This window comes from Struthio camelus, chromosome 3, assembly GCF_040807025.1.
Source record: "Struthio camelus isolate bStrCam1 chromosome 3, bStrCam1.hap1, whole genome shotgun sequence".
Classification (NCBI taxonomy): domain Eukaryota; kingdom Metazoa; phylum Chordata; class Aves; order Struthioniformes; family Struthionidae; genus Struthio; species Struthio camelus.
In genome coordinates, this window is record NC_090944.1 from 145,860,430 (window position 1) to 145,887,030 (window position 26,601).

At 38.0% G+C, this 26,601-nt stretch overlaps 1 protein-coding gene across 8 annotated transcripts in view; it reads left to right on the forward strand.

Moving 5' to 3' along the window:
• KIZ (kizuna centrosomal protein) overlaps positions 1-26,601 on the forward strand; it is a 72,078-nt gene that overhangs the window by 32,803 nt on the left and 12,674 nt on the right. For 3 of the 8 annotated variants that reach the window (XM_068940783.1, XM_068940784.1, XM_068940788.1), the window contains exons 7-11: positions 3,017-3,151; positions 4,773-4,937; positions 6,641-6,791; positions 13,626-13,791; positions 14,798-14,863. In XM_068940783.1, the coding sequence (XP_068796884.1) occupies positions 3,017-3,151; positions 4,773-4,937; positions 6,641-6,791; positions 13,626-13,791; positions 14,798-14,863 (683 nt within the window). Of the gene's footprint in view, positions 1-3,016; positions 3,152-4,772; positions 4,938-6,640; positions 6,792-13,625; positions 13,792-14,797; positions 14,864-21,528; positions 22,083-26,601 lie in introns of those variants that run through there. The other 5 variants (XM_068940785.1, XM_068940789.1, XM_068940786.1 and 2 more) reach the window with 4 other exon arrangements.

Sequence of the window (26,601 nt, forward strand, 5' to 3'; positions counted from 1 at the left end):
CGTCTATTACTTCATGAATTTGCGGTTTACGTACAGGCAAGGAAATTGCGGGGCGCTGGTCTGGATTTTGATCTCACTTCTGTGAAGGTCAGTTATACTCCTGCCTGGCGTTTCAGTTCAAGCCTGTTCAAATTAATCTATTGTCTGAGCATGTGAAACTTTCTAAATATCCTCATTCTAGTCTGTTTTTATAAACAGTTCTTTTTATGATTGCTTTATCTGAATAGCAATAGCAATTTTTGTAACTCTTAAACTTTATATACAAGATTGTAGACTCGTACCTGCAGTATTCCATTAGGACAGGGTGACTAGGTGAGGATTTAAACAACCAAGGACACTTTGTCCAGCACACGTGTTTTATGGGCAATTACAGTATCAAAGGGACAGCTAGAACTCCATACAGCTAAAAGTAGATACTGAATGAGAAGGAAAAAAAAATCTCTTTTTAGAGGCTCAAGTTCTGACTATTTGTGGCAGACCAGCTGAAGAACAAATGAGAAGTTACCGTCACAGAAGTCAAGAATGAAAGAAGAAGAGATCTTTTAATCAGATAGTTGACTTTGTGGGAGGTGGGGGGGAGAGAGGCAGGAGAAGGTGAACTTGGAGAAAGAGTGGTTTAATTGATCGTTCAGGAACTCTACTTTTTTGCCAAAGTTCAGAAACTCATAACGTGATGTGCTCTGAAAATGTGAGATTCCTGCAGGAAATGCAAGGAAGAAATGACTTATATTCTTTAGAAGTCTGAGAAAAATAACACTTAATGGAGTTTTAAGAAAACTAAGAAAATATTCCCCAACATGAAATAATAGATTTCCAGCCTTGTTTGCTCGTGTGCTTTTTATGATGCATTCAAAACAAATTGTTGCAAAAATAAAACTAAATCTTGGTCTTTCTTCCACTGCTTGCAACGTTTTAAAACGATTTCTTGATTTTTGTGGTGTCATTTCTGTATTAAACGTTTTCCTGAGGCATTTATTATATTTAGAGGTATTCTGTTTGACATTGAAATATAAGCATTTTCCTGTAGTTATAGAGAAAAGGCTGGGTATGTAAGGACTGACTGACTTGTTGTCTTTTTTCAAACAGTTTTGAATGAGGAGAAAGTGCAGAAAAGACTTCAGTCTAATGGGGGGAAAAAAATCTGTTTTTTAAATCAGGATTTGAGACTGTCCTTAGCAAAGCTGAAGCTTGACATGGCTATTTAATAAGCTGTAGAGCACAGTTTTGATTTGAACTGAGGAACCAATTTGATTTGTCAACTGACGCTTGAAAATTTTTACCGAGTAAAACGTATACCTGCCTTTCCATGCTCCTCATTGAGTAGTTTTGCCATTTTTAACTCATGGTCATTCTCTCCTCTACTTTAAATAGAGCAAGCCTCTGCTCAACGAAGACAGAGCCCGTGGGGCAAAACCACCTGATGAGCTTAGAACATCAAGAAAGTGTTCATAAAACCAAAAAGGAGTAAATGCAGCAGTGGGATTTTTGGTAGTGCTTAGCTTCATCTTAGCCCTGATGCACCAAAGCCAGAGGCAACTGGAAAATCTACTCCATGCCTGCAAGATTCAGTGTGTGTGTTGGGAGCAGTCCTCGTGCTAAGCGTGAGACTTGTGTCATTGGCTCGCATCTTGAGCTCCCTCCTCTTCTTCCTGCTTGCAGTGTGGAGCGCGGTCTCTTCCTTCCGCAAAACTTGGGTGCGGAGGGCTGGCCTGATCTTTGCTGTGCTGACCAGCTGCATGTGGCAGAGGACGTGCAGTGGCAAGCTTCAGCTGGGGGTCACGCATTCCTAGGCTGCAGTCAAGGTCCCTTGTAGCCTGCCTTCTCCCCTGTCCTATTAAGAGGATAAATGAGCATCTTAATTAGCACTCGAGAGAAGGAACTGAATTCTGAAAAATTCCTTTTCTAGCATGTTTTCCCAGACTTCTCGCAGTCTGTGCTAGACATGTGAATGTTTCTTCAGCCAAACAGTCTCCTCTTCCTTTGTCAGATTCTCTTTTCACACCAGAAACAGAAACACTACGTCGGATGGTAAAAAAAAAGATTATTTAACTGTTATCCTCTTTACTACAATTTTCTTGTGCTATCTCCTTTCCTTATTTTCCCCCGTACACCTAGTGTATTTCCTTACTTTGTAGGCTCCTAGACGCTTTGCTGCTGCTCCTTATCAGTCTGTCTGTCTGTATGGAGGTTTATTTGGCTCAGGGTTTCCTGTGTGAAGATCCCTCTGGGGGACTTCAGAGAACATTATAAAAAGATGAATCGGGTCTAATGAGATTTGCCCTTGAAATGTGAGTGTGCTCACATACCTTGTGCCCATAGCACATGGATCCTTTGTAGACCTCTCTGTGGTCAACAATGACGATTACTCATTGATATTATGTTATTAGGCTTTATAGATTTTTGAGTGGTGACTTTGCATACTGAGGTGTTAGTATTGACTCTCGCTATATATCACCAAGTTGTCAAAATCGGGACCAATAGTGTATTTAGCATTGACGGGAGCATGAAAGAACTCGTACAGTAAGAAAGAACACCATTTTTCTTCGAAGATGGTCATCCTAGCACATGCTGTTTCTTTTGAAACAAGTAAGCTCGAGTATACAAAGAGGGACTGTGAACAGAAATGTGAAAGGAATTGTTAGAGGTCTGGAACTTTTTCTTATTTATACAGAGCTCCAGCAACGTGTGTGTGTGTGTGTAGGTGTTTTGGTGTGGTTTTTCTTCTTCTCCCTTCTCGACACTGTCTGTATACGTGGTATACAGAAATGGTTGTATTGTCTTTTAAAGTTACTTACGGAGTTCTCCATATCTCTCTCCTTCTCTTCCTCTGTGGTCACACGTTTTCATTCCAGAATTTGCTGCCTTTGTCAGGTGTTTTAGCTCTTTTGTAAAACACTTCTGTGGGAATGTAAGAGCAAAAATGAGGCTATGTATTTTTGTAGCTTGTGTGTTGGAAATGTGTTTAAAATACCTGTAATAACTTAATCTTTAAATACTGCTTATGATCTATCTGCAGGGATTGTTTGACGTTTGAAGGATTCTCTCATTTACTGCAGTTTGTGGAAGACTTGATTGAGATAGCAAGCCCCAAAGGCATGGCGTTATACCAGAGCGGAAGCACAAGTGCCGCAAAGATGAAACAGCTGATAAGGTTAATGTCCCTTTCCTCTGAGCGGGGTCTGAGTTGCTGTTCCGAGTTAGATGGTAGAAATTAGAGAAGACTATAGTGTTTCCTATTCCTTAGTCCCACCTCATTTATTTTTGTTTGCTTGCTGTCGTACATCTAGCTGTAATGTTTATAATAATTTCATTGTTGATTACTTACAAGGCTTTAATTTAATTCAGGTGAGTAATGACTTAGCTGTTGTTACCTGGCAGCTGTTCAGTAGCCTTTTGAGATGTGAACTAGTCGTTGTCACTCTTTTGGTGACAAATGGCTTGTGCAGAGAGCATGTGAGCTCCTGCAAATAAACATTTGCAGTTGCTAAGAAGCCTCCCTCCCCTTCCACTCTTTTAATGTCATCAGAGAGCTGAAATATAGCACTTAAAACTGCGTACTCAAATTATTTCACCAAATACCCTTTCTTAACTTTATCACCTTTTGCAGCCTTGCTCCACAGACCTCTTAGGTGAAGTAAATACTTACTTCCAAGTGTGAGTTTGTCTCCTTAAAGAGGCTAATAATGCTGGTACCGAGGTAAAGAATAATAACCAGAAAAATAATTTCCTCTTTGAGTTAAGAGTAAAAAGGATCACCAAAACCCATATATTAACAAAAATGAAGTCACATAACCCTAGCAGACGTTCCACGCCACTGTGCTTTTACTTATAAGAACTGAATGGCTTTCTAATTTTATTTAAAATTATCAGCCTCTGTAAACTAGCATTCTCAGAAAGATATGTAATTGTTAAAGGTTTTCTAGGAGATGATGGAAAGAGGGTTTCCAATAGACTTGGCCTGTATAGCCTGCCATTAGATATGGTTTCCTGCAACATAATTGCTTTGACTCTAGCTTATTCAGGGCTGCCCAAACAAGAAATAGTTTCATCACAACGGCTCCCTTAATGGATGTATGCAGGTTCCTCTTGCTTTTACACCTAAGTTTAATATTATGCATGTGAACAAGCTCCCGGATGGTAATCAGATTACTTTTCTGTCCTGTTGAACACATTTTCATGGTTCTCTGTGCAAAGTTGGTCTTTTGCTTCTTGTCATGGTATATGGCTATCAAGTCTCATCTCCTAAATGAAATGCATGTGAATGTTTCCCCTCTAGAAATAGGTGATCCATGCTTTCAATGTAACATTTACTGCAGCTAGACCTTGCAGAGCTGTTCACTGACAAGAATAATTAGTGACTGCTTTTAAGGGGTGGGGGGAAGCTGTTGCTTTTTCCTTGAGATAGATCCAAACTGTCTTTTCAGGCAATTAATATGCTCTTGTTAGGTTTCTTTCACTAGGAGGGAGACCTTTTTCAGGTCTATGATTCACTGGTTTTCTGATTCACTGTCAAAAAGCAAAAGTTTAAAATTAAATTCATTATTTTCTAAGCAATGTGTTTTTAACATCACTGTTTTGTATTATGCCTTTTCAAAAGACTTAGCTATGGATGTTTTTCTGTCTAGGTTGTTCTGCTGGTTATTCTGTAAGCCAAAAGAAGTATTACAGTCTGTATCCAAACCTATTCTAGCTATCTCTCTGGGCTTTAAATAAACATTTCATGTAGCACCTGCTTTATTTTTTAGCTTTTGTAATCATGCTTTATTTTTTAGCTTTTGTAATCGTGCTGGCAATTTGAAAGAAGACGACCTTGAAACATGTGAAGCAGTTGTCCTTCATCAGCTTCAGAGTTTATTACAGAGCATACTGAATGGATGCCTCTTACCTGAGAAAACACTCAACGTTGAAGGTAGAGCTATGGGAGAAAAGCAAATCAGGTATTGTAAATGCAGAACTTAATATATTGTATGATTAGCATTCTTTACCGTCCAAATTTGACTCTCTCACGAGGAGAAAGCATAACCTAGATCGTGTTTCTGACTGATATCAAAAGCAAAGATTTCTGAGGAGTGATCTTCTCATGTCTCAGTATCAGCTATGTGGTTCTAAATGAAAAGAGTAAGCAAATTTTTAGTGGTCAGTTGTCTAAATCATGTTGAGTAAGCTCTTCTCTTTAAAAACTGGTATATCAATTTATTTTTTAGGTGTTAATTATAAAACTTTTTCACTTTATCATATGCATCATTTAGTGAAAGGTGATGACTGAAAGCTATCTGTGTGAGAGACATGGGGTAAAATCTTGTCTCAAACAGTATCAGAAGTGTGCGTTAAATGTCTGGTTTGCTAAGCATTTAGTACATTACAAACATTTAATGTACTTCATGTATGTCTGCTTATGCAGGAAAGCAAATAGGATGACTTTACAGGAAAGAAGTAGCTTTTGAGTTGCCTAATTGGTATTAGATTTTTATTCTACCAGGCAGAACTCAGCCTTGGTTTCCAGTGTCTCGCTCTGAGTTTGTTGCATACCTCATCCTAGCCTCCTTTGATAAGGAGGGAAAAATAGACCTCTTAGCCAGTAATGTTTATTTTCAGTGTGAGTGCTGGAAACATGAGGATGTGTAATGTAGTTTTGAGAGATGAATTTTTTTTTCTGTGAAGCAGAAGATGCATATATCCTTCAAAAACAATAAACCACAGTTATTCAAATACTTTTTCTTTCCTGTATGTATGCTACAAGGACAAAGGAGAATTGGTTTTTAGGTCTTTTAATGAAGTAATTAAAACAATTTCTGTTCTCTCTCTCTCTCTCTCTCTCTCTCTCTCTCTCTCTCTCTCTCTCTCTCTCTCTCTCTCTCTCTCTTTTTTTTTTTTTTTTAATTTAGGTTCTGTCTAAAGCTTCATCCATGCTACAGGCTCAGAAGTGCTCAAGTGTTAGCAGGATCAGGACACTTGTTAGCACTGAAGAATCATCTATTTAACTATGTCTGGTTTTCCTTTAGAGGCAGATTATTTCTCTGAGCACTAATATGTTATTGTAGAATTTCCTAAATGGTTTTTTAGGGAAGGACACTTGCAGAGTTAATTGAAACTCATTCTTCTGCAGCTTGTGAAATTTCATTGGAGCAAGCAGAAAAGCAAACATCTTTGACAAATGCAACTGGAGTATCACACTTTTGTTCAAAATTCATGAACTAATTTTTGAGAAAAATGACTGTGGAAATGGGTCTCTAGCAGAGTGCTTAATAAAATAAGTGAGGCTTTCCTAAGGATAAGTCTAGGAGCTGCAGGAGAAGAAGCAGTTTAATACCACCTGACACTAAATCTCATGATTAATCCAGGAGACCTTAGGACATTTGATTACCTGTGTTGTTACTGTTGTCCCCCCTCCTTCCCAGCTTTTCAAAATTTGTGGGAGTGAAAAGTGTTTTCTTGTGGTTTTGCTTTTAAAAACGTCAAAAGTGCAAAATGGAACACTGAATTAATGGAAAAAGGTTGCATATTTTCCTACAAAACATTGAACTACTTTGTCTAGCTCTGGTCAAGTAAATGAGTAGTATGGGATGTGTATGAATAATATAGGATTTGGTAAATCTTGTTTACATGTGTTATCTCAATAGTACTTATTTTTGTTCTTCAGGTCAGACCAGCAATTGGATCTTGCCAAGTTATGGGCTTGTTTGAGCAAGCATGCCTTGTTCTTGAAAAAGCACCATGTTTTGCTCACAGAAGAAGTGGCAAAGATGTTCGACACCTTGCTGATTTCAGAAAAAAATGTGCAAGATGCTCAGGTTAGCACTTATTTGTCCATCTGTTTTGCTTATTATTTGTCAACTTCTCTATGCGAGCCTGTGCTGCGGTGACAAACTGTTCTGAGAGAGCAGAAGAACATTAAAAATCGACCTTTTTAGTATAAAGAACGACTAGACTTAATCTGCAGCTCCTGTCAGATCCCTTGTACTGATTCTTGTGATCACTGGTCCCTGTGTTCTCGCTTCCTCTTTCCTTTTTTCCGCTTCTGCAGTGATAAATCCCTTATTTCTACGTTTTTTTGTTATGAGAGAAACTTGGATGCTTACTAAATATAAAGCAGAGCAAAAACTGTGCTTAGGTAGGTCCCAAGAGATTTCCAGCTGTAACAACATTGCACAGAAAAACCCGGTAGTCTGAGTTGAATGAGTCTTTAAACCACTTGCAGGTTTATAAAGTTGAAAGGGCTCCCTGAAGTCTGTTTGGGAATATGTTGGCTACAGTAGAGGTTCTAGAGCAATGTTGCAATGTTCGCTGTCAGCAAAACTGAATAGGTGGGTAGCCACGTTGCATTTGTTTCAGTTTCTGAAGGCTCTACAGAGGAACTCGTGTGCAGAATGCACTATATGAGAAAGGTCCAACTACAGAGTTGTAAAATCTTGGGGTTTTATTTGTTTAGTTGAAGATCAAGACCTAACTTTTCAGATACAACCAAAGACTAATCTTTGCTTTATTTGAAAATGTTGTTTGCTTATTTGTACTTTAAGATTTGAGTTACATAAACGCCACCTTCTGTGAAGATGTCCCCTGACTACAGGGGCGATGGTCGTTTTAATTTGCTGTGGCTAGCTGAAGGTGGAGCAGTTTGGCTTTTCATGGTGTCTGAAGTTCTTTCAGAATCCAAGAAGACAAAGATGGTACTTCAAAGAGACAAAGCAAGTTTGTCTTGGTTTGCTCTTCCACTAGCACAGTACTGGAGGAATACATGGGGGTTGTAGAGCACAGAAGAACAGATGTTTTTCTCTTGAAGTCAGGGTTGTAAGTCATCAGCCACAACAGTAACTTCCATCTCATCCGCTTGCTTTAGCGTGGCAGTTGGATGTGTTATGTTTATGTCAGTACCGTTGGGATAAGAAAGCCAAGTAAGCTACAGTGTCTGCCAGAAAGACAGTGACCCATTGACAGGCGTTTCTGCCTAGCTCTGTTGCATCTAGATCTGAGGCAAGAAGGTGTTCAAATATAGGTGAGGGAAGCGAACGTCTGCAAAGCTAGGCATTAGCTGCTGTGGGGAAGCTCTTTGGAAAAAGTCATTTTAGTACCTATTTGTGGGCCTGTTTTTGTTTTTTTTTATTATTATTAAAGGTCTATCTGGGGCTTACAAAGACTTCAGTGAAATAAACTAGCTTTGCTTCTTTTAGATACAGAACCGAGGGTCAGGAAAATAGAAATAGTCATACTGCTCGAGTCACAGTTTGTATTTTGTTTTTTATATACATGTGTGTAAGTATTTATAGCCTTTGGCTCCATTTCTAGCTTATGAACATCTCTCTTAAGGAATGTTATTTTTAATCAGAAATAAAATAGTTCTTCAGAATCATTCTGATTAAATGACAATTTAAATGAGCTTGGTAAACATTAAATGTCCTAGCCTACTGTTCATACTTAAACTTAATTAAGCGCAAGTGAAACACTCGGGAAGCTTACAATGGAGAACCTGAAAGGCTCCATTTTTGCAAAGAAAATTCCTATAATTTAGTAATGTCTCATTACAAAGGCATGTAACGCGTTTAGATCTTAGCAGTAATACAGGTTGGATTTCTTTCAGCACGCTCAGCGAATCTAGTCAGTAAATGCAAACTTCTTTCCCTGTCTGGGGTATAGCTTTATCAACAAAGGAATTGTAAAGTGATATAATGATCGGTCAAACTTCCCCAGGCTTAACTGCTTTTACGTTTTCACAAAAAGAACTCATCAATTTACAACCAAGGGCCCTTTTTTTTTTTTTCCCCTCCCCTCCAGAATGCTTCTTGCAGTGATTATTGTATCAAAAGCGTAATGGAATCAACAGAACCTACTTAACTCTTGTCACAGAGAATAAATACCCTCTGACAATATGGAGTGTTCTGGCAAACATTACTGTACTGGCTTATTACAGGCAGAGGAAAATGAAGAGATCACTAAAACAAGTGTTTCTCAGGGTAGAACATTCTCCTGCTATTAATTAAATAGTTCACATGCTTTTTCTTTCGTTGTCTTGCTCTTTTTATTTTGGAAGAGAAATCCTAATTCCTCAGAAAAATAAGGTACTTAAGGACCGAGTGTGGCACTGAAGAATCAAGTAACACTGAAGTGCATGACTAGAAATTGTTATTTTTTCAGGATCTCTATCTCGCTTAGTGTGCTGTCTGATCAGAGAGGCATCAGTCAACACGGATGTGTGTATTTATAATTCTACTGTAAGAAAAATATAATATGTAAATCGATGATACCTAGAGACTAAATTGCACTGTTCAAATTGGCCCTGTGCTAGTAATAGTATCTGAAACTTGTATTTGATACTTTTATCTGAAGGACCTAATGACAAGCAGTTATCATTCATTAATCAGTCCTCAAGGCAATTAGAAAATGGGTAGGAAGAGAATATAAATTTTTCATGCGTCTCGAAATACATACACACATGCACATCCGCCCCACTTTATCCCATGAAGAAAAAACCCTCCTGAAGGCCTTAAAGAGCTTATCTGTTTTCCACCCTTCAAACCATTTATATATTTAAATAAGTGCACACATTTGCTATGGTGCAAATTTATCACAAGGCTGATATCATCTGTCTTTCTCTATGACTTAATAGCTTTTTATAGTGAATGATCTATTTTTTTCTTTTGAAAAATAGAATAATGTTTAATGTACTAAATATGTAGAGAATTTTACAAATAGCATGCTTATTCTTTTTAAACTTTAATTTATAAGGTCATAAACTAACTTCAAAAAAAGAAAAGAAAAAAAGAGTTGGCAGTTTGATAGACCAACTAGTGCCCTGACCTCTTTTGCTACAAATCCAGAGTAAATAGCTTTGTACAGTGGCTAAACTGAATGCAAGATGAATTGCATCTTTCCGGGTTCCCAGCAAGGCTGTCTGGTCCGGAACAGTTACTCTATCACTCTGTCGGAAATCTCAGGTTGGGGCTCCCACATTCATTTTGCATGTTAGATGTACAGTTGATCCTCTAGCTTTAGGTTTTAGCACTATGCAACAGATCGTCGGTGCTTGCACTTGTTGTTAAGGCTGCTTCTTGCTTGTTGGCAAGTACAGGGCATGTGTATGACTCTGAACAATGCAGAGGCTGTAATTAAAGGTTTCCTTTTAGTCGCTAGTACTAGTGCTTAAGTTTTATGTACACTTCTTGTCTGCTGATCACAAAGCACTTTGCAAAAGAAGGTGTGATCCCCATTATCTTCATTGTACAGGCTCAAACAAGAGTTCAAATGGCTGGTCTCCTCTGGGATAGAATTTGAGTTGCAGACTCCTAAGTAGAATTTAGGTCTTCTGCCACCAGTTTGGTGGACTTGGCTGCTTCCTAGGTAATGTATGGGATAGATCCTGGCAAAGAAGAAATTTGTAATTTCTTCACTGGCTCTGCAATGAGACTTACTAAGTCTTTGAATCAATCCACAGATAAAAAGATGGCCTGCCCTTCTCTTTGTGAAATCTCTTCTAGAGGCTATTACAGAGGTTAAATAGACTAAACTCTTTGCTGAGATTTTTTTTTTCTTCTCACTGTCTGTAGTTTGAAAAAAGTTGTATGCGTGCATATGCGTGTGTGTGTGTGTGTGTGTGTATATATATATATATATATAAAAGCATACCACCAGACCAAATATATTTGCAGAACTTACTTTTCCTCTAATTTTTAATAAGAAATTAAAAACAGTAGTTTGCACTGCTTTAATATATTTTTAGTTTTAATAACGTTTGAAAGAAATAATGAAAATGTAATACTTTAGTAAACTGTATACTTTCAATTATAGCCAAGGTAACTTCTTTTTCTGCATGTGGATAAATAATTTGTATTCAGAGCTTAAAACAGTAGGTCAAATAAAAGATCCAAACAAGGAATGTATCTCTGTGCAAGTGATGGATAAATACTGTGCATAAAATTATAATTGTATATGAAACCTTTTACAAAGTTAATGAAAGCTCAATAACAAGTGCTTTATGGGTCAATATGTGCAGTAATAATCTGTTTATTACTGTATGCTATTGTGGCTCATATACATGCATTTAATACTTATATTATCTATTAAACAGAATTTGTTCGCTTAAATCTTCCCCCAGGTGCATTCCATACTCTGCAACGTCTTATTTCCAAGCAGGCTGCACAGCACAGTAGCAGTATAAAATATATAATGTGCATGTGCAGAAACAGTTGCTTTAACGTAAGGATTTATATAATATGATTGTGAATATATGAACAACCTGTACCTAAGGATCTTAAATATTTAAGATCCTAAAGTTTGAATTTCAAGTCCATGTTGGTGACTTGTTTCTCTGAGGGCTTAAAAATCTGCTAAGTACTGCATTGCACAATGATGTTTCACAGCCTTGCGACACAGCTAAAATGGACAAGATCGTACAGACCCTGACTGCCCTGGTGGAGTTTGACCTAACGGGAAAACTTGCCCTGACTACACAAACAGACCTAACAAGCTAATGGAGGCTCTCCCTCGCGTAACCAGCTAGGTCCCATCAATGCTTGCGATCTTAGGAGTGTTTGGTGCTGACCAGCAAGGGCTGACTTCTCATTCAGCATCTTCAGGAGCATCTTCAGCTTCTTATTCTGGGTTGTTGTGCTACTTTTCCCTAGGTAACCTGGGTTGTGTTGCCGTAGTCTCCCTTTCTCTGCTACTGGTGCAGTCTGTTTATCTACCTGCCTCTCCTGTCCTGTTCTCATACCACTTCGTTATGTCTGTCTTGTCCTATTCTCTTCTGTCTTACAGTCAACTTTTTCTTCTCTCATGGATCTCGCCCTTTTCATTATCCATCTTAAGAAAACAGGGCATTATTCTTGTGGATGGGGAACAGTAATAGGGAGCTGACTACACGGAGGGTCTTAATACGCTGCCAAAACGGAAGTGTAGTATAATCTTTTAGCTGTGAGAGCTATGGACTTGAGTGTCTTACTCAGCTGACTTGTCCTTCTGTAAGAATAAGACCAATGTGGCTTATACAGCATGTTAGCAGTCTTCTCGCCCTGATGTAGATGTTGAAATGCTCTGGAACTGGTTTGGTCCCTGTTACTCTGAATGTCAAACCTTGGTTCTCTTAGTAAGAACCTGTTTTGCTGAAGGTACGTCAAGAAGCCTTTTTATGGTATTAAAGTTTACACTTACTGCTTGTATGTATTGAGGGTGGTTCATGTCTGTTTAGATGTTAAATGATACTGCAAATAGGCGAATGAATTAATTTTGATATGGGAAAATTTGCACTAAGGTAAAGTGCTAAATGGAAATGAATTTGCACTGAGTTAAACTGCTGAATGGGAATTAATTTCTTAAATGAGAAAGATTTCCCAACCCAATCTGCAATTTAAGCCTTTTTTCATTAAAAAGGGAAACTCAGAATAGCCATTTTCAGATGAAATAGCTGATTGCTCTTGTTTTTGTATGACGACTCCCCATACGTAAGGTTAATTTAAAAAAATAGTCCATGACACTTATTTGCTTAAGACTCAGAAGTTGCTATTCTGGGCTCCTGGATAAATGTGCGATTAGTGAAGAGGGGAGAGAAGTGAAAGAATATTTTTTTCCTGTAGATCTGAAATGTTTTTACTTGAAGACATTCCATTCTCTTGGGTAAATAGAAATAATGTCACGAAAACTGGGATTATTTCTGAGGTGTTAAGTCAGCCTTCAGGGGCAGGGACTATTTGATGAACAATTAGATAATTATAACATAAATCTAGTAGATTTTAAAGAATCAAGTCCACATTTTTATTACAAAATAAAGATAAGAACATTATACAAATTAGATAGGAAAGATGCCAAAAAAGCCTTTCCTGCTGTTGATGGAATAATAAATACCAGAAAATGCTTTCTACTGTTCTCAAAAATGAAGCTTTATGAAGCAGCACACGGCATTTGCAACACGCATAGATGATAACCTTAAAGTGCTTACTTTATCTTAAGCCTGCTTTTAACTCAGCCATATTTATGCTATGTTCAACTCCCTATAAAAACATTGGCTTTCATCTTTTTTTGGAGTTTAAAAATATGCTTAATTATGGAGGTCTGAATAGTGCTGCTGCAGACATCAGCGTGCATAGACAGGAGAGGATAAACTTTATGAATGTGCAATAATAATACAGATTAAAATCTGAATTGAGTCTGACAGAAGCGAGCTTTGGATCGTACTCCTTGACTTCAGATATATTGACGTAGGTGTTGTTTTAAATCCTAACTATTGCAAACAGTGTGGATTAACTTGCCTTATGCTAGTGTGCCTGAAATGGAGAAGAAAAGATATGTGTGTGTGTGTGTGTATTTTTTTTTGTCTGTTGCTGTTGCAGCCTAGATAATACACCCTTATATTTTGTAGATTGTGAATATCTGATGAGCAGAATACTGAGAATTTCTGGAAAACGTGGTGATTAAAACAATTAAAGCTTGTATTACTTCAAGGCAAAATGTAATTCCTAAGCTAACACTGGTTTAACTCAGAGGTAATTTAATTTCTAACAAAAACACCCTGGAAACAGATTACACTGTAAAGTGTAGATTAGCTTAAATGTATGTTGGAAAACATTGCTGCTCGAGAATAAGAATAATGGGGCTGCAGTGGTGTGTGTGTGTGTGTTTTTTTTTTTTTAATGCTGTAGGCTCTACCGTTGTTGAGAGAGGTCCTTCCAGAAGAGTGTGAAGATAGGTCATCTATTCAAAGTAATGAATCATCTTACAGCTTGCCATCAATTCTAAATGACAGAGGTGAAATAAAGCAGTCAAAACACGCTCACTGGCTTGACAGCGTTGGTACAAGGGAACAAGGTAACAAATGTTAAAAGGTCTGTCTATGCGCTCAAAGTTATTGTCATTCCATGTTGCACGATATAAACGTGTCCCTATCAAAACCTACAGGAAGCTGTATTATAGCTACTGGTAAAATAATATGTATTTTTCATGAACTTTGGGTGATACTCTTAAATATCTCGGCAGTAATCATTCTTGTTACTTCATTAAAATGAATGGTACCTATTGTGACTCTCTTTCTGTAGTAGGAAAGCGAGCACTGGGGCAATTTGTAGGTCCATCTTTAGTATATATATTTTAAAAAGTCTACTATTTAGAAGTCATATGATGTATTAGTTAAATTTTATTTTAAACCCAGACTGCAGAATAAATATTTAAAAATAGTAGGATTTATGCTAAGGAAGGTAGGCATTTCAGTTTCCAAGCTTAAAAGGTGAATATTTGTGGAAAATCTACTTCATTTCTTTCGAGGAGGAAGTAATATATGAGCCCACTGCAATAACTAGGAGATGGTAACTTGCGCTGTGTGCTCTCAGAACATTCCTTACATCAAAGTCTAAAAGGGGCAGGCAGTTAGGTTTCAAGGCTCTTTACCCAGAAAATGTAAACAAATTGATTTAGGCCTCCTAAATTCCTGCTACTTTTATCCATGGAGGAGATGGAGACTTTGATTTAAACTAATTTTCTGTGGTTGGTATGAGATATACTATTGCTGTCGGGCTGCTGGACAAGATTGCAGAGTTACTGTTGGTTGTTTGTTTCTTAAATCCCATCGGGTCTTAAATTATTTAAGACTTTTGGGTAGCTTGTCCTTTTCTCTGGAAGCTACAGAGAGACACAGTAGCATCATAGACGAGAAAGTTCACAGTAGGCTCCTCTTTTAAGAACCATAATGGATAGCTTAGATCAATAAACAAGAGATAACAAAAGTGAAAAATTAAAGGGAGTAGGGCTTAAAAGAAAACAAACCAGTCTGATCGTTGCGACTTTGAAATGGGTTTCATTATTGTGTGTTCACACACAGAAGTCACAAGCTGGTGTGAAGATGAGAGCAAGGAAGAAAGCGTGGTAGAAAAGATTCCTATTGCAGGTAAAAGTAATGGCTGCATATTAACCCCAAATACAGTATTCAACTTTATAATATAATCAAAACATTGCATTTTAGTCGTTTGGAAGCACTAATAGTGAGTAAACTCAGCTACTACATACTGAGCACAAAGATTAAACATTAAATCATAAAGTACACGCTTATGTTAACATAAACCAAGATGGAAAATAACTGCCTGTTTAATTCCTTGTAATCATGTTATACGTTTAAACCATGTGAATATCCTGTCATTTAGCCTTTCAGGTCTTAGTATCAGTGTTACAAAGGTCAGTCTCCATGGGGAAGATCCAGTAATTATATGGCAAACTACAGATGTTTCTGATTTGATTCTTTTCTTTTCAGTAGTAATTGAATGTGTATCATTAGAATAAGCGCAGAAAAAATTGTGCTAGACAGGAAGCTGTGCTTTTGCCTCTGTTACAAAAGCAGTCTGATAGTATAAAATTTCTAGCAATAAGGTTTTATCAGGACTTGTTAAGGTCTTCCTGTAGCAGATGTATTATACTTGTTTAGAATCCTGAATTATCACTGCTTTTTAGTTCTAAAGTATCAGTAACACATTAGTATTCAGGACAGAACTCTTTGCGAGAAGTCTCAATTTGCTATCGCTTTATTTTGTAAAGTGGTGGGCTGCTTCATTATAAATTTTCATCTTTGGCTAAATATTTATACAGGTGTATACTCTGACAAAGAAAAGGTGCTAGGGCATCTGTTTGTATAACACATGTTTGTTTTCTGCTTTTTTTATGGCTTAAAAATCATGTGTCTTTCTGAGAGCAAGCCATGTTTCTATAGAGGTTTTCCTCTGCTGCCTTTTGAGCCTGATTTGCAGCTGAAATATAACAATGTGCTGCTGCTTAACAAATAAAACTTGAGATTTTTGAGAGTAGAATGCTTTTTTATTTTTGTATTTCTTAAAATGCCCGTCAGTCAAGCATGATGATTTTTTTTAAAGATGGATTGCATTGATTTTTTTTTCAGATGAATTAAAAAAGCACACACGCTACAAGCCATTTAAATCTTTTAAATGAAATGAAACACACTTCTCGTAGAATATTAATCAAAAAGTGTATGGAACTTGATTGTTTTGATAGTTTGTAATTTAAGATGGGACTGCAGTTTGAGTTCCATAAACGGATGGCGCTAACAGCTAGAACAATGTAAGAAATGCTGGCTTTCTCCAAGTAATGGCATCGTTACTTCTGCAGGGGGAAGGGAGGGATTTCAACCCCTTGGGTTTCAGAGACTCAGTAGCTGGCACTGTTGGCTTGTGCCCCTCCTGCCCCCCCATAATTTGATGACGTGCCTGTACTGTTTTTAGTTATGAAGCCTAGCATTTTGTACAAATTTGTCAGGGAGTTGTCTATTGCTATCTTTCCTGCTGGGGACCTAGGTCACGTGTGTAACTGGTTCCTGTGTAAAGGAACAGTTAGAGCTTTAGCGGTAGCCACGGCTAGGACAGAGACCAAGCCGTGGTGGACGTATCCCGTCCTTATTGCCACAATTCCTCTCTTACGGAATGGCAACACAAAGAGTAATACTTCCTATTTTGTAAAAATGCTGAGGAACTCCTCTAGTCTAAATACTGGAAGATTACTTAATTTTAAAATCAGTTCTTTCTGAGCTCTGCTGTATTTATTACTTTTGTTGCAGCATGTTTTCAGTAGCTAGCATTCTCATTGTCTCTAAGAGTGAGACTTTTCATATCTCACTTGAAAGCAAAGTTACTTCTTTCAGATGCTATTCATCTTCAAACCACGATCTTCTCCAGGCTGGTTGTTCTCTTTTGGCTTCTCAGTCTTCTAGCCTGTCACTTTTTTCTTTTTGCTCATCATTATGTGCTATAGATTGTAGCCGTGGAGCACTGAAATTGTTCAGTGCCTAAAATAGAGGCAGTATTTCTGTGTGTTGCCTTTGGGGCTCAAATGCCTTCTTTGAGGGTTTTGGGGGGGGGGGAGAGGGGAAGAGGTTGTTTTTGATGAATTGATTTTTGATGTTAGTTCTATACATGACTATTTGGCTGTACAATTTTTGCTAAGCTTAATGGATATAAATTTTTTCAGTACTCACTGAATTCTTTAAGGGCCTCTTTGCAATAAAGCTTTGATTTGAAACATTGGAAGCCTTGAGGCTTTGTGGGGTTTTATGGGCTTTATTTTGGGATTTGGGTGGACTTTCCTTTTAGGTCTGTGATGAAACTTTAGGAATGCTTCTGTAGTGTTCTGGTTTATTTTTCTTATATTTCTATTAAAGAAAAAAATAACAAATATTTCTATATCTCTAATATTCTGTAAATATTCTGAAGGTCTTTGTGTATTGCCTGTAGGAGGAAGAGGAAGCTTTTTGGCTTTCGGAATGTCGATATGGTTTAAAAAAAAAGTGAGTGGGTTCATGGCGTTAAGAGTTGTAGCTAGCATGGTGTTGGATGTCACTTAGAAATGTTTTTGTTGGGTAACTTAAATGACTTATTCAGGAATCTGCTTGGAATTATTCTAGATAGAGGCTTAGATTGAACTATCTGCTGAGCTGTTGAATCCCAACTTCATGATAGCACCTACTGACCTGTTACCATGATTGCTCAAACATCCACATCAAAATTGCAGTCTCTGCAGTGTCTTAATGCTTCTTTACCTCTTGCATGACAGCTGACGCTGGCAATAATGTTGACCTCTGATTTATCTCATGACTCATCCCGGTGGAAGTGGCAAAAGCAGAAGTCGCCAAAGAGACGCAGCTTCATCCTGTTCGTCCCAAAAGCTCTTCTCTTCAGATGTTTCAGAGCTGTAGGCCTCGGATGCATCCCTTCAGAACATTAAATTTAAAGAAGAATTTAGGAAACGTACAGGAATTCTCTCAGTAATATGAGTGCCATTAGAGATCTTAGTCTCAACAGTCAGATTTATCAATGCAGGCGGCACGTGTTTCAGGGCTTGATTGTGTTGGACAATGACACTGACTCATTCCACAGCTGTAGTTAATCCAAACAATGCTGAGTCATCAAATAGGGAAAGAGTGTTCCTGAAGATGAGTGCCCTTGTTCTTAACTGTCAAATTGACTGCTAACTAGGATTGGGAATCCTCCTTAAACAAGATTGCTGTGACCTTCTGTCTTTGAGCTTGGTATATTGATTTTGAAGATCTTGTGTCTCTTTATTTTGTTACTACTTATCTGAAAAGTAGGTGGTTTTTTGTTGTGTTTTTCTTTTTTTTTTTTTTCCCTGAGAACATATTCAGCTTTGTGTCTCACTTTTTTTCCATTCCAGAATGTAGCCAGAGCAACAGTAATAACAGATAGACTACTTGATGCTGGGATTTGTGGCGTAAGTGTTACTCTTCAGTAGTTACTGTTAGTCTTACTTGACTGAAGGGCAGCTGCAGTTAAGGAAGAGGCCCTTGACCTGTCCTGGTGTTTGATACAAGTATCTCTTGATATGCATATTAGTCATGAGCTACTTCCCTTATCTTCAAGTCATCTTGGAAGTAGCAAAAAATCTGGAGAAAGCTTGAGGAACTTCCATTCTCTTTAGGGAAACTAGAAGTTGTTTGTAAAAAGTTCTGTTTTTTTCTCTGATTCTTGATGCAGGAGCACCTTCCCTTCCTAAAAGGATAGGCAATACCCATGCCACAAAGGTTACAGGGTGTGGCAGGTGAGTTGGAGGTAATGGGTGCTTGTTTATCAGCAGCAAAAACCAAAGGATGTTAACCCTTGCTTCTGAAAGCTCTGAAAAAATGTTTTGCTATCTCCAAAGCAATCAGGTCACGTTACACTTCTGTTAATATTCCAAAGCTTCCATTACAGAAGAAAGCTTCGAGCTTTCTGTCTTGATGACCCTAGCTGTGCTAAGCGTTGTCTCCTTAACTTTCTTCCTTTCCTGCCCGGGATGGGGGAGGGAATCTCTTGACAGCTACTTATCAAACTGCAATACGACCTTGAAGCCTAACCGGTTTTGGGGTTTTGGTGTTTAGAAAGGTGGGTATACCTGGCATTAGTTAGAAGGTGAGCAATTCCCCTTCTTATCTGTGGCAGTGGAATTGAGCTTTTCAAGTCTATTGTCAAATGGGGGAGGGAGAATGTAGCTTAGAGACTAAAGATGAGTCCTAGGTCCTAAGAGCCGTGCCCTAAGATTGTAGAAGGCCACGTTGTGTTAATTGACTTCAAAAGGGTTATACTTTGTATACAGTACTACTTTTAGGCTAAGTAAGAATATCAGAGAAGAGATTTTATTAACAGATCAGATTGTCTTGATAGCAATCTTGGTTTATACCAGGGGTTATGTAAGGTTAGAAGAGACTATGTGGACTCATTCTGGTTTTCTTCCTGGATGCCTTCTGATTTTTTTTTTTTTTTAATCTTGGAAAGACAGGCAGAATAAACTGTTTGACTCTTTTGCTGTTCATGAGGTAGGTGAATAATTGGAGTTATAAACAGATGTTATCATTTTATAATTGGTTTTGCTGGATAACTGCTTGGTTTTGCTGGGTTTTGCTGTCTCTTAAGTAGGAACGGCTGATTATTGAAGGGGCAGGTTTGTTAAAACTTTAACAAAATAGAATCTCTCTTTACCCTTTGCTTGTGTCTTTGACTTGAACAGATGCTAAAGCTATAAAGCATTTGAATAGAAGTGGCATCCTGAGTAGAGGCTCATCAGGCTTCACTTTCACAGCTTCCAGAATATCACATTCCATCTACTTTCCAGATCTCTAATGTAGAGATAAGCAGGAAAAAAAAAAACTCTTAAGAAGAAAGAAAATTAGTCCTTCTTTATATATCATAAAGAAACATGAAAGGGTACAAATCCAATTCTATTTTCCTTTTTAGATCCCCTTTAATGAGCCAATAACCCTGCCAACGTTTTTCCCACACCCACACATACTTCCTGGTGAGGTCCTCCTTTGCACTTGAAGTTAAAAGGTTCTTGAGGTTCCACTTGGAGTGGACTAATAAAGGCATTAATAGATCTACCCAACTTTTTGCTTCATTTGATATCAATCCATTAGAAAGTGCTGTTATGGAAAAGTTCACCTGTAAATGGCTGATAGCTGTTGTGATCTGACAGAACTACAATGGGAAAGTTTAATATTGCATATTTTATTTAAATTTGAATAATTTAGATTACATACTCCTGCAGGTGATACTCTGTTGCTCAACTTTAAGTTTGAGAAAGAGCTCTAAGTGTTTCATAGTTATGACTTATGGCTGAGAATTCTTGTTCGGTCTTCTAACTGAGGCAGCAGCTTTTGAAAGTATTCTCACTAGATTACTTTCAAATACTACTGCTTCGGTATTTCCCAGTTTGACCGGTCATCGGAAGTTTCTCCTCCTGAGAGAACAGCATTACGTGTTGGTCTCTTGTAAGTATTTTATCTTTTTTTCTTATCTCTCCTTTAAAAAAAAAAAAAAAGGGTATTTGTTGGGTATTGACCAACTTCTGAATATTGCTTATGGTGGTATTCTGTTCAGGTTTTAATTTTGAGACTTTTTTCATCTCTTTGCTCTCCAAAGAGCACATCCTTCCATCAGATTTGCAGCTAGCATCTCTCCTTTCTCTGTATGTGAGTTTTATTTTATAGTAAGAGAAATCAGTGCTTATAAAAGGCTGTCTAAGTGCTATCACTTAAAGCTCTGGTCACATGATAGAGGTGTGCATAGTTGCTGTTTGTGTTCCGGCAGTGCCATGGTAGCTAATTCCCCGTACTGTTTTAATCCTTGATAGCTCTTTGAAGATTATCAGCAAGTGCGGTAATTAGTATTATTGTGGTAGGGGAGGTTATTCAGATTTAAAGTTCTGCTGGGCAGGGGCTATTGTTGGTTTTTATTTTGGTTCAATACCTAGAAGTATGGGAACCCACACCTAACAGGACTCTTGAATGCTATACAATGTAAATATTGCCAAGGTAACAGTAAAAACACAGGGCTTGCAGGTTCAGTTGAGCCTGATAATATTCCATTCAGAGTGTTATTAACTTTGAAGAATAGCAACAGTTGAACAATCCAAGCTGCTAACTATCTTATTGTTGATAAAAGTACACAGAAAAAGCAAAGTTGCTTTGTGGGTAGATTCTTATTTGGATACCAGAGAAGGATGCAGATAAATATTTCAGTTGAGTTTGCAGAGACACTGGTATCTTTTTCCCTCCAACCTGACCTTTTGTTTGCATATGAATTATTTACTGTTATCAGAAATAATGAACGATAGCAATTTATAGCTCCTAGGTGTCATTTTATCATCAAGAGGTAAGGGCTGGTGGATGCTGCTTTCTTCCTAAAATCCAAGATGTGTTACCAAAGACAGACATAGTCTACGTTTCTCTTTTCAGGCTTACAAATTGCATCTTTAAAAATCTCCCTTATTAGTTAGAAGTTTGGCCTTACTGCTTCAGGAGGCTACTCAGAATCCACGTCTCCAGTGGTGGAAAATGTCTTCTAATTTTCAATCTTTCTTGTTTTGTCTGTATCTCTTCTTGTGTTAGTGTTGTTTTTATCAACATTGTCCTTCTGTATAGTTCTTTCTCTTTCAGATACTTATGTATATACAGTGCTAAGTTTATCCAGACCATTTCTGTTACTTTGAAAATGGAGTTCAGGAAAAAATATTTTGTGTTGATGTTTTAAATATACTACAGGTGTCTCTTTTTTTTTTTTTGAGATGCTGTAATATCCTGCAGCAGAAGCTTGAACTTTAGAGAATGTCCCTTGTGCAAGGCATGAGATTTTTGGAAAGAAGAGTGTTATAGACTGATGATGACAGAGCAACAAAGGTCAAATTTGAGGAGGCAGACTGAAAGGAAAAAGAAGAGACTGTAGCTGCTGGAGCACAAACTGCTCTGCTCTCTGGAGCAGAACCCTGCGTTCTCCTGTTTCACCGCTTCTCTGCCTTATGCTACAAAATACTCTCGTTTCTCTCTCGGTAGAGCAGGACCTACTACTTCTATTTCTTAAGAGATCTTTGACCTATGAAATGTTTGGGCTGTACGTGAGCTCTGTGATTAATGCAGAGCTATTTCTGTTTACCCAGTCTGTATTTTAAAAAAGAGCAGCCTTCTAAAATATTCACACCTTTTCCATTTACAGACATGCTGAGTCAAACACTTAGAGAATGTTTGTAGAAACACAATTTGGTGTCTGGCTATTTATTCCCTGGGACTCTAATTGCAGTCAAGGTTTTTATGTGCAATAGATATATAAATGTTTTTGATGTTTAGAAAGTGTGGAATTTTTCTATCTCTGAGAAAGATAATTAATGATTTAAATGTTGCAAGTATGAGGCCAAGAGCTTTCTTATAATTTTCTGCAAATGAAGAGATATCACATCACTTTTATAGTCAAACAACTCAGTGATAAAATTAATAGACAATGGAACCTAAGCCATAGAGAACACATGGAGAATAAATCTTTCCAGTTTGTTACTGGTACAGTATGTTCTGGGGCAAAGATCATTTTAACTGCTCAACAGAACAAAATAATTATGATTCATTTTGTCAGTGGGATTTTTCTTTTTTTCCTGGAATTGGTGGTTAATGAAGAAAACTAAACCTATTTTGTTCAGAACATTGTTAAAGCTGATGTTAAGTCTGCATGGGTCAAAGCAGCTTTCACAATTATTTCAAAGTTGAAAATGTGGAGGGTTTTTAATTAATTTTTGGTATCTCAGATCCTTTGCTAATTCTAAATGGAGGGAACAATACATAGGAAGAAAGATGAGAGGAGGGCTATGTCATCTGTGACAGAAGTTTCCATCCTGCTGTAATATTGTTTGAACAACCAGATTAAGAACTTTACTTTTCATTATTAGCAACCTAATTTGAATTTAAAGATCGAGTTTTATCAAGCTTTTTTAGCTGTGTCTCAGCAGTGTGTGTAGGCCATTCAGACTAAGTTAGTACTCTTGTAAAATACCATATTTTTAAGTGTGGAGCTGTGAAGTTCCAAAATATGTCTTTGAAACTAACTGAAAGAAATCTTTTAAGCTATGCTTTTTCCGAAGAACTTGAGCCTCTCTGTTTTTGGGCATGCTACGAACTAAATATTTGAGATACCATGTTAACAGACATCCAAGTTTACATGAAAATGTATTAGAATTTGTGGGCAAATGCCACCTAGTAGTATGAAATACGTTTTTGAACGTTCAGATGAAGGCTGGGTAATTGACTTAGGCTAAAATGTGGTCACCTAGGCCTTCCAGTATAGAGCAGAGCAGCATCAGAACGGCAAGTTATGAACCTAAATAGCTTCTAAGGTGGCTAACGAAAATAAGGCGTGAGGTTGTCGAGAGGACAAGGGATGGCTGGTTTCAGGTTGCTGGAATGTGAGATCAGGGTTTTCAGAAGACACTTTTGCATTTTGCTCACCTTTCTCTCTTCCCAGAATTAATGATCGATATATCACTAGGGTACTGCCTTTTTAAAAAAAAAAAAAAAAAAAAAAAAAAACAGCTTAGAAAAGAGAATATCAAAATAAACTTCATTTCTCATTGCTAGTTTGTTACAGCTGCTAAGTAGTGCCAAAAAGCAAACCTCTCATCACTGAGCTTAGCTAAATCCAGGGGATTTAGCTGATATTCCTGACTTTGGTGTTAGGCTGTATATAGAGGCAACTGTTGCAATGCCTTAGAAGATAAATTGTACTATCAACACAAACTCACAGCAGCAGCTTTCTGAGCTCAAACTGGAAGAGAGAGGTGTTTATAGCGAGCTTATGCATGGCTAAGGAGGTACAAGACAGCAGTCAAACTACTGCTTTCAAGCAGAGCTGTCACAGACAGAATTCTGTGTCCCTTAGCTTCTGCTTTTGCATGTGATTGTTTTATGCTGGAGTTATATCTGTGGGGTGGACAATAGTTTTAACCTAGTGTTTCAGCTGGCATGTTGTTGTGCTCTAAACCAATCTTCTTTTCACCTTTTCTCCACTTGCTATCTCTTTTGCTAAGCTATCATTTTCTGTTCTGTACTCGGGAGAAAACGTTTGTTTAAACACAGTATGTATCTTACCTTCCCAAGCTTAGGGGAGTAAATATGCACTTGGTCTTTATACTATAGTGAGCTAGATGTTTCTAGCAAAAAAAAAAAAAAAAAAAAAAAAAAAAAGAGGGGGGAATCCCCACCCCCCCCAGACAAAAAGGTGCCTTTTTGAACTTAGTAGTTTATCTGTGGACTTGAATGTGATCTGTTTTATGAAGGAACGTATTTTAATTTACCTAACGGTTCTGTGGGACAACGTTCTAGCAGAAATGGAGAACAGTACTTGAGGATTTTCTCCCCTAATACTGTAGCATATCTTCTATTTTCTGCCCTGTATGTTGCACAGATTGCTTGTGTTTTGTCACAATGGTGAAGTATTGCAGTACAAGAAATTTGGGTTATTTTTGTTGTAAGTACTGTATGGATGTAATTAAGACTGTTCTTTTCCACTAACTGATAGTATGGACGTATTGTTAAAGGCATGTGGGTTCAACAAGTGAGTGGGGTAAAATGAGGTAAGAGCAAGATGATTGTTCAGCGTACGAAGAAGCAAGTCACGGCACATCAACTACTTACTCATTGTCAAATGTTTCATAGGCATCACAGTCCAAATTAATTGTCAAGGAAGACTTTAAAGCAAGGTAAGCTGGTGGATTTAAGAGTTCTTAGAAGGAGCTCTCATTTATGTAGGGAATGTAGTAAGTAAGTACAAAGATGCTTGAAGGAAATGATTGGACTAATTGGCACGGAAGTCTGGTATAACTAAGGCAGAAGCGTGGATTGATAGCCTAGTATTGGATTATAATTGACAGGTAGGGCAAAGCTGGGCTGTGAAGGGTCTTAAAGGTGAAGAACAAGTAGTTTCTGTTACTGTTTGATGGAAGGATGGGGACCCAGTAAAAGCACAAAAAGCATGAGTGAATGGTCTTTTGAGGCTGCTCTGTGTGCAGAAGCAGTAAGAAAAGCTGCAAGACGATAATGGCCTGGCTTGAGTTACAGTAGGCATGGCGGAGAATTGCATTTCTGAAGTGCCAGCTGGAAAGGAGTGGCTGGTATGTTTGGACCAACAATAGGCTCCATGTTACTGCCCTGAATGACAGGAAGAGTAACGGAGAAAATTTGGGAAGAGGACTAACAGAGAAGGCTTGAACAAGAAAAGAACAGGGCTTCGTTTTTGACCCTCTGGAGTTCTCATCAAGGAGATCAGTGAGGAAGAAGGACAGCTAGGAGGAAAGCACATCCAAGTGAAGAAGCATGTCTGAATTGCTTGTGCACACATGGCATTTGCATGAGTTTGTAGATGCACTTCAGTTGCAGAAGTCATAATAAAATGAGCTGCAAAAGTCATAATAAAATGAGCTACAGGTGGACATTCTGTGGGAACATCCCATGTCAAAGGAGGAAACAAGCAAAGGGCTCGCCAAGTGAGATTTGGAGGGACCAAGACAGCTAGCAGAGGATGTCTCTTCCTCCTTCCTTTAGGAGGAGGAAAAAGTCGGGGGAAGGATAAAGGATAGGGAGAGATCTTATCTCCCCTAGAGAGATACAAACACTGCAGATTTGTTACACATCTGTCTTCTTTATGGCTTTAAAATGCTTTCAAACATACCTAGATGTTCATCTTCCTTTTGGAGATTACTAAGGCAGTCTTAGCTAAAGGATCTTATCCTCAGCAAGCTAAATGTAGGCTCCCTATTCAGGGTGCTGTTCCCAGGCTTTGCCTGAAATGGAAGCGTTTGAAAAGCACATGTTGGATTCAATTACTTAACAGGGTTCTAACACCCTCTGAAATTATTAATTTTTCTGGAAATTTTTCTACTTGTTGTAGCTGGAAAGGAGGAAAAAAAACCCTTTTCAGTTCATTAACAGAATGTAACTAAGTGGGCATGTCCCTGTGCATTTGCAGGGCCTGAAATGGGAAAGGTGATTAGACTGGCATGTCTTGTTTGGCTGCCGTTTGCTTCACATTCTTCTTGACGTGAGACGGATGCCGTTAGCGTGTCAGAGCCCTGCATGTGGAATGGGGAGCCAAGTCTGAGGAGCACGCGTAACTGCGTTTTGAATTTTTGCATGGTCTACTGCCAGTGGTGTTTTGTTAGCTAGGCAGAACTCTCTCTGCACAAGACCTTCTTGAGCTGAAGAGGCATGCTCTCTTGAAATAAAACTCTGCTCTTTACCAAGACAAGAAGTAAGCATATAATCTCCACTGCATTGTGCAATGTTCTTTGAAATGGCACCTTAGGAGCCCTGGAAAATATACTTATGTTAAGTGTTTTAAAGTTGAAGTGGAGATTTCTTAATATGCCTTATACAAAAGTAGTACTTTGGAGTTCTGACTTGATTAGATTGAATTAACTTTTTTTTTTATTTACTTTCTCATTCAATGTAATGTACGAGTAAGCATGAACATAATTCTTTTTTTACGGTCACTGGTTTCCCCATATCCCATATCCTTCAGTCTGCGATTCTGAGCTACTTTCAGTCTTGCCTCCAGGAAGTCCTCCTTTGATCTGCAGGTCTCTGCTTCTCTGCATGTGTACATCACAGGCAAGTTTTCTGTTGCTTGTCTTGGGTTTTGCCATTCTTTTGAAAGTGGACAGACTGTTCCACAAAGCGGCATGCTGCCGCCACTGGAAATCCTGTGCTTTAGCTCTTATCTGTGTAAGTTTGTTGTTGTTGTTGTTGTTGTTTTTGTTTGACCTTTTTGTTGGAAGTGCCTGACACGCCAAGCAGAATTTGTGCATCTGAAACGTAAGAAGAGA